The following is a 12,601-nucleotide window of genomic DNA, read 5'->3' as shown; positions in this document are numbered from 1 at the left end:
AAACCCTAGACCTAAATACTAAACTCTAAACCATAAACTTTAAAACCTTAAACTATAAACCTTAAACCCTACACCCTAAATCACAAACCAATCTAAATCATACATCCTAAATTTCTAAAACCTTACAAATTAAATCCTTAAACCTTAAAACCACAAATATTAAATCCCTAAAGTTTAAAATCATAAAACCTTTAAATCATAAAGCCTAAACTCTAAACCCTACAACCTAAACACTAAATACTACATTTCTACACGAGTCTCTCTATACATAATAGAATTATATAAATTAATATATGATAAAACCCTAAACCTTAATTCTCATTATAATTTGAATTTTCTTTAATTAGTCACTTATTTTATTGATTGTACCCACCCTAAAATTTTATTTGTACTCACACTATACAATAAATTTTTGTTGTTAATATATATGTGTCCACCATGTTCACAAATTTTATGTTGTTATTATATATGTATCCACCCTAAAAAAAATATTTCTAAATCCACCACTATACATTCCCAAAACTGCATTAAAATATCATTTCCTTGACATTTATGAATCAATATTGTGAAGGCATATTATAGAAACGAATTTGGGTTTTAATTTCCTTATAATTGCTATGAAATGAACTCTTCTAATCTCTGCATACACTACCATGACCTATTTTCATTATGGATATTATTGAATGGTTGAAACATGAATTTTTTTTACACGAAATGAATAACTAAATGGTTTTTAATTTATTTAAAATTTGATATTATGAGTAAGATCTTCTTATATATGTACATGTACACAATTATTGAATAAGTTTTAATTTTCTGCCTTGACGGTTTTTAGATGATATTACAGATTTGTTGTTTATAATATAATATACGAATTTATTCTGCATTAGCTGATGATGATCATGTTACATGTGGATATTATTATTTTTAATTATTAATTTAAGTATTTAAAATAGGCATATAGTATAATTCCTGGTTATCTCCATGATTGGATATCACTGTGCAAATGCTAGCTATGATAGCAGAAGCATATTGAACTTAGACTTGACACCTTGCAAGAGCCTATTGAACTTACAAGTCTGCCATAAACAAACGCCTTAATAAAATCATACAAATTTACCCTTTAAAAAAACAAATGCCTTATTATAAGCAAATTCTAATTTCGAACACCATATGAATTAGGTAATCTTATCTTAAAAGCTTATTCCAATAGGATTTGTTTCTTAGGGTTCAAATGACGATTTGAAATTTGTACAGACGTATGACTTTATGTTAAGGTGAATTTTTCAAATTTTAGGAGGGGACGAATTTATGAAATTTTAAAGGAAAAATAAATTATTAATAAAAAATACAAAGAAAATATTTAAAATATGTGATAATTTAAAAGTTTAATAGCGACGTTTGCTCCAACCCTCGATCCATCACTGATTTGAAACCACATGGCATGGATGAGTACATGCAAGGCATATATAGTCAGTTCCATATATGTTTTCTACGTGCAGATCCATGCAGGTAAAATCCGGAAGAATTTGCTTGTTGTCACAATATTTTACATTAATTTAAGCTGCCATTTCTGTTCAAGAAACCTTTTCCAATAATATCTTTATTAAGATAAAGAAAGTAATAAATTAAAGAGATTTTGGGTCCCCTTTCTTCTTTGTGAAAAAATACTGTAAAGGCTTGAATAAGTACCAAACATGCTGAAGGAGACAAAATGGAATGAATTCCTTATTCCCATTCCTTGCTTCCAAACAATCTCTAAGAGCATCTTTCCCCTCATTTTTTCTTGTATTTAACTAATCCCAATGCTTTCTTCATATAAGTGATTTAGTTCAAAGAGTCCCATTTTTCAAAATTTAAGATTATAAATATCGGGATTTAAATTTTAAATTTATTAATGGTAACTATTATTGAAAAAATGATTTTTTATAAATTTTAAAGTATATTTTTAACGGATAAAGGTAGAGATACGAATTATAAAATTATAGTTTTATATTCTATTCTATGAGACATTTAACAACCGTATATCATATGTTCAAAGTGTGAAAATAATAAGCAAAGTAAGCTACTTATGAATTATATTAAAAAAATGGAAAAATTATACCTCACGTTGGTGAATGAGAAAAATGTTTAAACTAAGTATGGATTTCGATATTAGACAAAGATTAGTGATCAAAAGCGACTTGAAGGGAAGAAAACCATAAGAGTTACGCAGGAATCTTGGTTGAAGTTGAGAGCCCTTTTTTGAAGGTCTCGAGAACAAAGATAGATAGTGGATTCCCTCAAAACTTTATAAAATCCGTGGAATAAGATTCCCGGCTTTTGCCAGTGGGGACGAATATGATTAATTCTCACAAATTAATGGATCAATTCCAATACCTATTGCAAGTTAATAATAAATGTGTTACATAATTTCCAGGAAAGTTGCTTCTTCAGAGCCATTCGAATGGCTTTTGCACTGCTTTTCCAACATGGTCTGGTCATGTTTATCATAATTATGATGCATGCATATGTATCTGAGTGTGGGGCCCGCAGGAGGGACAATATTACCTTTTTTTAGTTTGTGTGAATATTGTTGTTTCATCAGTTTCAGTCCCAGATTCTATGCTTTCCCTCCCTATGTTGCTTTATAAATCCATGGTTGGGGCTCACCTTTTGCTTGTAAGAAGTGGCCATACGAGAGGGGGTGAGAAGAGGTGTTGATCGATCAAATTTGGGAAGAACATGAACCCGAGTTCGAGAATGGGACTTCATAAAGAGAGGCATTTGTTCCTGCAAGGTGGCCATGGAGATCCCGGCCTTGTAATTTCAACTGATGCCAAGCCAAGATTGAAATGGACGCCTGATCTTCACGAGCGATTCATTGAAGCCGTCAACCAGCTCGGCGGAGCCGACAGTGAGTACACACAGAAGTCTCCAAGAATTGCCATAGCAAACCATATGCATATATATAAACTGTGATAATTGTATACTTGTTCTCTACTTGTTGCAGAGGCCACACCTAAAACGGTGATGAAACTAATGGGAATTCCAGGCCTTACCTTATACCATCTCAAAAGTCATCTTCAGGTAGTTTACCAAAGCTGATAGCCTGATATTGAGTTGCAGACAGAGTTCGAAAATATCGATTTTTCGATGATTATGATATATATCTCTGGTTGTTCCTGCAGAAATACAGGCTTAGTAAAAATCTCAACGGACAAACTAATAATGGCTGTACCAAAATAGGTAAAAATACAGTGTTAATTCCTTGTCTATCAAATTTTCAATTGTCTATGAAGATTGTATTTTGATTCAATGAATATTGGTGCGGTTGCAATGGCAGGCGAAAGAATATCTGAAGTAAACAACACCCCAATGAATAATTTAAGTATTGGACCTCAAACAAATAAGTAAGATGATATATCTTCATTTTTTATTTTTTCATTCAATCATCCATGTGTATATCAGTATATGTGTGTGTGTGTGTATATATATATATATATATATTAACTTCGATGTTCATCGATCCAGGGGAATACAAACTGGCGAAGCGCTGCATATTCAAATTGAAGTGCATAGAAGGCTGCATGAGCATATCGAGGTTCAGCGGCTTTTACAGCTTGGTATCGAGGCGCAAGGGAAGTACCTACAGTCGGTGCTGGAGAAAGCTCAAGAGACTCTCCATAGACAGAATTTGGGCACCATGGGGCTCGAAACGGCCAAAGTTCAGCTATCGGAACTGGTGTCGAAAGTGTCTAACCATCGTCTGAACTCGGCGTTTTCGGATTTGAAAGAATTGCAAGGTTTATACAGTCAACCGAACCCCGCCAATGATTGTTCAATGGATAGTTGCTTGGCATCTTGTGAAGGGTCTTTAAAAGATCAAGAGATACACAACAATGGAATGTGTTCAAGAAGCTACGGTACTCACAAAGATCCATTGATGCAGCAAACCGAGCCGAAAGCGTCCGAAAACAAAATGATGGGCTACGACTTGTTTACGGACAGGAGCTGCGGTGATTTATCGATGAGCGTGGGATTACGAGGAAGCTTTTCCGAAGGAAAATTCGAAGAGCATAGTTTCACAGATGAAGGAAACAAAAGGGTGGATTCAGTTAATAGATTGCCTTACTTTGCAACGAAGCAGGATTTAAATGTTGACGAACAACATAATGTTGGATCTTCAAGTTGCAGAATGTTTGATCTCAATGGTTTTAGTTGGAGCTGAAGATTGAGGTTCTTCGTCTTCAAGATTTCAGAATAACCCTAAACTCTAGGCCCTAAACCCTAAACAAATAAAATCTCATTCGATTCAACATTGGATGTCGGAGAAGAAAGTTCCTGTCTTTTTATGATTGCTTCTTACAAAAATATTAGATATTTGGAGCAGTATCATGTGTGGAGGAAACATAGGTTCAATTTTATGTGTTCAAAGACTTGTTTCATTTGTATCAGAAAACAAGTTAATCAAAAGTGTGGAGGAAACACTGACGAACTTATCCTTCCTAAGTAACTTGTAAATATTATAATATATACTCCAAAATAGACATATTAACATTGATTAGCAAAATAAAGTGAATGAAAATAATTTTATGTCGATCGAGCTAACAATACGATATATGTTATGATGTTATAGCACGATGTATGAAATGAATAGTACGGATGTTCATGATATGCAAATGATATTAAGAATAATTATGATTAATGAAGTAATGAATAACAAATGAAATCAAGTTTTATCCAATCAAATAGTATTAATGGTGAATGGGAATATTATTCTTTCAAGTGATTCTAGATTCAAATAATTATATTTGTAGATTGTGTTCGAGTTGTCGATAATAAAAAAAAATTAAACCTTGTACTCATCTCGGTTTTTTCAAGAAAAGATTATGATATTATTAAATTTAGATGAATTAATGTGTAGTTGTTTTCACGTGTAGGTTAAAAAAATTAATCAAAAGATATTTTTGTATGAAAAACTACCACGATTGAAAGGATCACACATGACGTTTTTTTTTTGAAATAGTGTACAGACATGACATGATTTATATGTTATGTGCCATGAAAAAGCATGGTAAAATAATTTTTTGGTTTTGATCTTATTTTTGTTTTGATATTCGATCATGATAGCTTTAGTGCGATTATGCATATAAGAAAATGTTAATTAATAAATAAACAATGTATGCCGGTCCAAATACAAATTCATAATGACGATGCCTAACTAGCTTGATTCCAGAAATTGTTCGTTTGTGTGGAGATTCTTATCTAAGGTTTGGTGCTTCATTCGTAATAATATTTGCTGGCTCATTGGAAAAAGGCAAAGTATGAGGTTTTGGACCGATGCCTGAATTACTGGGGAAAAAACATCCCCTGGCGGCCGGTATCTATGACAACCGCACTTGCAATCTGGACACCCCCCATCAGCGACATTAGTATTATTTCTGGCGATTGGGATATTTATAAGCTTAAGCAACACTTGGACGATGAGATGGTCCGTGAGCTCATTGTTATTCCCCCTCCCCGCAACGATGCTGGAAACGATCAACCGACCTGGCAGTGGGAGGCTTCGGGGAACTGTATGGTCAGGTCTGCGTATCACGATCTCCGCCACAGCAGCTGGAACGAAAATGATAACCTCTGGAGTCTGGTTTGGAGCTTTGACGGCCCCCAACATGTCATAAATTTCATCTGGTTCATTCTTAAAAATCGTTTAATGACCAAAATGGAGAGATCTTGTTGCAAATATTGAAAATTAGGGTTGTAGTATGATAATCTAAAAAAATTCGTTGCAATAATAAAGTTAAACAAATTGTGAAATTAGAATAGAATCTGTAGTCGGATGGACCTGACTAAATAGAAGAAGAGTTTTCTTGAGGCATTTATGAATAATTTCCTTAAGACAGATTCGTCATCTCCTCGGTGCTTTGAGTAACGTTGGACGTCAGTCTCTCAGGATACAACAACCAACGTTCACAACAGTAAGCACAACCGTAGTGAACAATCGAATACAATTTTTGTCTTTATCTATCTCTAGAAAATGACTTTAAAGAATTGAAGATTTAAAAGGAAAGTATTTGAAAGAAAAATGAAAAAGTTGTGTATTGAGATGTGTCACAAATTTTCCTTTATATAGGGAGATGAATTTGTATTGAAATGTTAAGATCTTTAAATGAAATGACTTAACCATTTGATTAAAAATTATAACCTTTTGATGAAAAGGTTAACATGAAAAGACTTCACTTTTTGAGTGAAATGAATTAATTTTTTTTTCATGAAAAGACTTAACTATTTTTCATGAATATAGATGTTGAATACTCATGATTGAATAAATCAATTCATTCATATTTTTCCAACAATCCCCCACATGAATGAATTTGATTGTTTAAAACATTGACTCGATGTAGTGATAGATTATAAATTAGATATTTGCATAGGATAGGTAGGCGTCCCCCTTTGAACCTTCCCTTATGAAAATATGTTTACCTTATTGGCTGTCCAGTAGACATGATGTCCTTGAACTGTCCTGTCGTTTGTGTAAGCGATGACATACCTCACACAAATATCTCACTAACAAGAGTTTGGTTCTTATGGTTATGTTCATATAGCTGTGGACATCTCCTGGTTCTGCAATAGCTTAGAGAACTATGCCTCAATAGTCTCTTTGAAGTGGCTCCACTTCACTCTCGCATAGGTGACTTATGTTGTTTGGTTCAATGAAACACATATTGGTCATTAAAAGAATTGTTTAACCTCATCCACATTTTAGTCACTGTTTTCATCATAGGAATAGGCTTGGGGATAAAACCCCCACAGTGACCTCACAAGGCCTATGCAAGTAGGTTGTCCCATTGAACCTAGATCTTGGGGATCTTCAATCAACTAGGTTGGTGTAACATCCTCAATATCGGGTTAGTGACTAAATTGAAATATTTCAAAATTATTTGGTCAAAGTAGATAAATTGAAAAGTTTGGGGACTTATATTGAGAATTTTGTATAGGATTAAATATCAAAGAAGGAGAAATGGGCGGGCAAAATGGTCATTTGACCTAGAAATGAATTAAAAATGAATATGAAGGATATATATATACATGTGGGAAATGAAGGTTAAAGGAAAAAGTTTCCAGAAAACTCTCTTCTTCATCTTCTTCCTGCTGTGAACTCAAGCTTGATAAGGTGAGTTCTTCTGTTAGTTAATTATTCATTTAATTTAAGTTGGGTTTATGATCCTTAAGCGCTACGTAAGCTTAAAGAAGACTTAAGTTAACTTTAAAACAAAGAATGAAGGAGTTAGGAGAGATTAAAGTTAAGGGGCTTTTAAATAAAATCATGAAGAAGAGTTAATAAGTTGACTTGTCAATGGTTGAATTAAGAGATATGAAGTGATAGAATTAAATTTAGAACAAGTAGAAAATTTGGTATGATTCTTGAATTTCATATGGAGGATGAGAATTTGAGGATATAGATGTGTTAAATGTCTAGGAAATTGTTTGAGTATGTATTCTTGAGTTATGGGTATTAAAGGAGCTAAGTTATGAAAAATTTGAGTTAGAATAAGTAAATTTTTGGGCTTAAAAAGGAAAATATGGGCTATGTGTATTGGTACTGCTTCAATAGGTATCGATACCTCAAGTCTGGAATTAACAAAGGCTTTCAAAGGGTATCGATACATGGGAAGGTAGTATCGATACCATAGGTATCGATACCATAAGGGAGGTATCGATACCTTGAAATATCGAATGTAATTTTGGTACCGATACCTAGGCTTCGTATCGATACCCCAGCTAGGGTAGTATCAATACCCAGGCTTGGTATCGATACCCCAGCAAGGGTAGTATCGATACCCTATAGTGGGTACCGATACTACTTCAAAGGGAAAATGAAAATAGACTTTTCATTTAGTTTAAGGGATGAGAAATTAGAGTATGCTAATTGGAATACTGATATGTATAAATGTATGATTATGTAGACCTCGAATGTAAGCAAGTTCCAGAACGATCACCAAATTAGGATTCGATTCAAAGAAAGAAATCATAGAGGTGGAATTGGAAACTAAGTGAGGCCAAGGTGAGTGCATACTATAGATATAGTTGAAAGGAATTATGACTTGTGATAAGTCTATTCCTATGTTAGTATTTATAGCATAGTAATTATGAACGCATACATGGTGATTATTATAAATACATGCATAAGTTATATATGTTTATAGGATTTGATAAATAATATATGATTCATATGAATAGATGCAAATACACATGTTATATGATACGAGATTGATAATTGTATGTACATGTGCTATATGATAAAAGAAAAGACATATGTGATTACATGAGAAATGATATGAATACATGAACATATGAAGAATAACAATAATGCCCATGTTATGTGATATGAGAGCTAGGGGTATAGTTGGCATGCCAATAGTCGAGGGTTGCATAGGTCATTCGGGACATATACAAAGGTCTTTCGGGACAAATTTCGCATGCCCCTAGTGGGACCCTATACGAGTTGTGGTAACAACATAAGTGCACAACCTCAATGTACTCGCATACCTTAAGTTCTCAGTAATGTACATGGGCCTATAAAATATATCAAAGGTATTTACATGAGTATATGTTACCATATTATAATTGTTTATATTGTATCATATGTGTGACATGACTAAATTATGATATGATTGTAAATGAGTAATCAGTTTGCACGTTCATATTTATAGGAAATACATTGTTATATTTTTATGCCTCACTAAGTATATGACTTACCGTGTAAGCGTTTTTACACGTAGGTTCAGAAGAGCAAGAGGAGCAAGCTTAGAATTTGCAAAGCAGCATACTTCCACTCCAAGATCAGATCAGAAGTAAATTCACAGTATGTATTTTGTTGGGTCAAAAGTGTTGGCATGTAGAAAAGTGTAATTTACGCATGCTCTGATCAATTTTGTAATGTTTTAAACTTAATTATGTAGATATAGCTTTTGTGTTAATAAAAGTTAAATTTCATATATAAATGTACATGATTTGAAAAGTCAATGTGACACATCGAATTCGTATCCGGGTTGGATACGGGTTGGGGGTGTTACATTTAATAGTATCAGAGCTAAGGTTTAGTCGATTCTAGGCGTAAACCGGAGTCTAGAATGTCTTTAAATGTGTACATGCCAACATAGTAGAGATAACTTCTGATCTGATATGATTAATAAGTATGTTGTTATTCTAATAGAGTTATTTGGTCATATCTTATTTGATCTCTGGACAATATAGCTCCCAAAGTAAAGCGGGAAATGATAGATTAGCTGAGAGCAATAATTCACCTGCCCTGGCCAGGTAGAGTGGAGGACAGGTACCCTCTGGAGTGCCTGTACAATATCAAGACGTATTTTTCAGGACGTTGGATGCGATCTTGACGCGTTTCCAACCTCATGTTCCCTCTGTTCAGAGAATGAATATAGCAAATGAGTTAAAGGGATTAGGAACTCATGAATTTAAAGGTAAAACTGAGTAAGGTCCTATTGCTGCAGACCTTTGGCTCAATAATGTGAAGATCATGCTAGAAGTACTCCATTGTTCTGATCTGGAAAAGTTAGACGGAATAGTCTCCTTGCTTCGTGGGCAAGCGAGAATTTGGTGGACGAATGTCACTATGAGAATTACAAGTGACCAAGATCATGGTATTTATTTTTAGAAGAGTTTAAGAACAAGTATATAGGAGATCAGTTCATCAAGAAAATGAAGCTAGAATTCTTGAATATGAAGCAGATGAACCGCACCGTGTATGAATACGAGTGCGAGTTTAATAAGTTAAGTCGTTTGCGGCTGAGTTAATTCCAACAGAGAATGATGCGTATGAATGGTTTGTGGAGGGCTTGCGCCCGAGATTAAAGGAGATGTTAATTGTATTAAATCTGTCCTCATTCCAAGAGGTAGTGAATCATGCAAAAGCTCTTGAAAGAGCTTTGAATGAACGGTTTGGGAAGCAGAGAGCTCAATCTTCCAAAAGAACGGGGGCTTCATCGAGCTCTGTACCACCCAAGAGAGGTAGAGATCCTGGTTTCCGATCTCAAGCACGGTCAGAGTCGTTGGTATCCTCCGCTAGAGGATCAAGTTATATGAGAGCTAGACCGACTCAATCTGGAGGGTCTGGTGATGGGCGAGCACTACAGGGTTAAATTAGATAATGTCAGCTTTGTGGAAGAAGCCATAGTGGAATATGTAGAGTAGTCATTAGAGCTTGTTTCTGATGTGGGGAAACAGGGCATTACATGAATGATTGTCCATTGATGGCTGGAGAGCCTGCACAGTCGGAGCGATCTGTTTTGATGTCTCAAAGAGAACGGGGTAGAGGAAGAGGAAAAAATCAGATAGAATCTTCTACTCAGCAGGAAGTATGCTCCACTGCTCGAGTATATAATATCAATATCAATGAAGATGGTGATGATCTAGAGATAATAGCAGGTACATTTTATTGTATAATAAATGTGTTATAATATTGATTATTCTGGGGTTTGCATATTCATATATGTATCAGTAGTAAATTGGGAGGAGAATTGATTAGAAGTTACTAGTAGTGATATTGTAGTGACAATTCCATTTGGATTTAGGGAATATAATTCCCTGCTAATTTGATGAAATTACTCTTCGAGTGATTTGAAGTAATATTGGGAATGGATGGGTTATATCGCTATCATACAAATATTGATTGTGGAATGAAAGGGTAACGCTAATCATTTCAGACAGATTGGAAATTATAGTTTTCGAGGATCTTCATCGTTCTGAAGTAGAGTAGTTCCTTTGCTACACTGACAAAATAGAGTAGAGAGGATAGATGTTAACTGGAGATATTAAAAGAGCAAGTGATGGGGATATTGTTTTGGAAGAGTTTAAGAATATGTACATAAGTGATTAGTTTATAAGACAAAGGTAGATGGAATGTTTGAATTTGAATCAAGGAAATTGCATTATTTATAAGTAAGAATAAAGGTTTGATAAGTTGAGTAATTGGAGGATGAGTTATTTTGATTGGAAAATAATATATATATGAAGAGTTTCACGAAGGTTTAGGCTCTAGTTTGACAAAGTAATGTGATAGTGAGAGTATTAGAGTTAAAGAATTACTATGTTGACGGAAGTTAAGGATTGACAAAAAAGTTTAAGACTATAAAAAAGATATAATCTATGAGACAAGGAGATATTGATTTGTGAAGGATTAAATAGATAAGTAAATTAAATGAAAAGGGGAATTTAAAAGAACTAATATGCCAAAGATTATATGGAAGTGTGAATTATAAGTTTGATATAGAAGTAAGTAAAGGGTGTAAAGTGTTGTAGAAAGATTGTTTAATTTCGGAAAGAGTATGTCTTAATCATCTATGATGAAGATATAAGGTTGTGTGTCTTAGTCAAGTAGATGTAGTCAGAGAGACAAGGATTTAGTTATATGTATTAAGGAAGTTTAAAATATAAGTAAATTATTATTTTCTCTTGGTTTAAGTAGTGAAAGACAGATGTGTTATGTTTAAATGATATGGATGTATAAAGGAAAAAGGTAATGGAAGAATTAAAGTAATGTAAGTCAAGTTTATGATAACACGAGAGATTAATTGAAGAGGTAATATGTGAATATGAATAGGAGATGTGTAGACAATATCTTCATCTAGTAGTATAATGAAAATTCGAGGACGAATTTTCTTATAGGAGTGGAGATTTGTAACATCCTCAATATCGGGGTAGTAACTAAATTGAAATATTTCAGAATTTGTTGGTCAAAGTAGATAAATTGAAAAGTTTGGGGACTTATATTGAGAATTTTGTATAGGATTAAATATCAAAGAATGAGAAATGAAAGGGCAAAATGGTCATTTAACCTAGAAATGAATTAAAAATGAATATAGAGGATATATATATATATATATATATATATATATATACACGTGGGAAATGAAAATTAAAGGAAAAAGTTTCCAGAAAACTCTCTTATTCATCTTCTTCTAGCCGTGAACTCAAACTTCATAAGGTGAGTTCTTCTCTTAGTTAATTATTCATTTAATTTAAGTTGGTTTTATGATCCTTAAATGCTACTTAAGCTTAAGGAAGACTTAAGTTAACTTTAAAACAAAGAATGAAGGAGTTAGGAGAGATTAAAGTTAATGAGCTTTTAAATGAAATCTTGAAGAAGAGTTGATAAGTTAAATTGGAAGCTAAATTTGAATTGTCAATGGTTGAATTAAGAGATATGAAGTGATAGAATTAAATTTAGAACAAGTAGAAAATTTGGTATGATTCTTGAATTTCATATGGAGGATGAGAATTTGAGGATATAGATGTGTTAATTGTCTAGGAAATTGTTTGAGTATGTATTTTTGAGTTAAGGGTATTAAAGGAGCTAAGTTATGAAGAATTTGAGTTAAAATGAGTGAATTTTCAGGCTTAAAAAGGAAAATATGGGCTATGCGTATCGATACTGCTTCAATAGGTACAAATACCTCAAGTCTGGAATTAACAAAGGCCTTCAAAGGGTATTGATACATAGGAATGAAGTACCGATACCATAGGTACCGATACCATAAGGGAGGTATCGATACCTTGAAATATCAAATGTAATTTTGGTATCGATACCCAGGCTTGG

At 33.5% G+C, this 12,601-nt stretch overlaps 1 protein-coding gene across 3 annotated transcripts; it reads left to right on the top strand.

Annotated features, from left to right (window-relative positions):
• Positions 1-2,620: 2,620 nt before the first annotated feature.
• On the top strand, positions 2,621-4,431 carry LOC120148692 (myb-related protein 2-like). 3 transcript variants are annotated; one of them, XM_039161733.1, is made up of 5 exons: positions 2,621-2,896; positions 2,993-3,069; positions 3,171-3,226; positions 3,294-3,392; positions 3,514-4,431. In XM_039161733.1, the coding sequence occupies exons 1-5, from the start codon at positions 2,725-2,727 to the stop codon at positions 4,208-4,210; spliced, it is 1,101 nt and encodes a 366-aa protein (XP_039017664.1). In that variant the 5' UTR covers positions 2,621-2,724; the 3' UTR covers positions 4,211-4,431. The 3 variants fall into 3 exon arrangements, with proteins under 3 accessions (XP_039017664.1, XP_039017666.1, XP_039017665.1); XM_039161735.1 differs by having other exon boundaries at positions 2,625-2,896; positions 3,171-3,228; positions 3,326-3,392; XM_039161734.1 differs by having other exon boundaries at positions 2,654-2,896; positions 3,171-3,228; positions 3,308-3,392; positions 3,514-4,422.
• Positions 4,432-12,601: the final 8,170 nt, after the last annotated feature.

This window comes from Hibiscus syriacus, unplaced genomic scaffold, assembly GCF_006381635.1.
Source record: "Hibiscus syriacus cultivar Baekdansim isolate YM2019G1 unplaced genomic scaffold, ASM638163v2 tig00110984_pilon, whole genome shotgun sequence".
NCBI classification, from domain to species: domain Eukaryota; kingdom Viridiplantae; phylum Streptophyta; class Magnoliopsida; order Malvales; family Malvaceae; genus Hibiscus; species Hibiscus syriacus.
Note: the sequence above shows the minus strand (reverse complement) of the source record. Positions and strands in the feature narration are given on the sequence as shown.

Coding starts and splice junctions, on each gene's coding strand:
- LOC120148692 (XM_039161733.1), top strand. CDS start 2,725: ATGAACCCGAGTTCGAGAATGGGACTTCATAAAGAGAGGCATTTGTTC. Junction 3,227..3,293: donor AATAATGGCTGTACCAAAAT/AGGTAAAAATAC, acceptor ATTGTATTTTGA/TTCAATGAATATTGGTGCGG. Junction 3,393..3,513: donor ATTGGACCTCAAACAAATAA/GTAAGATGATAT, acceptor TCATCGATCCAG/GGGAATACAAACTGGCGAAG.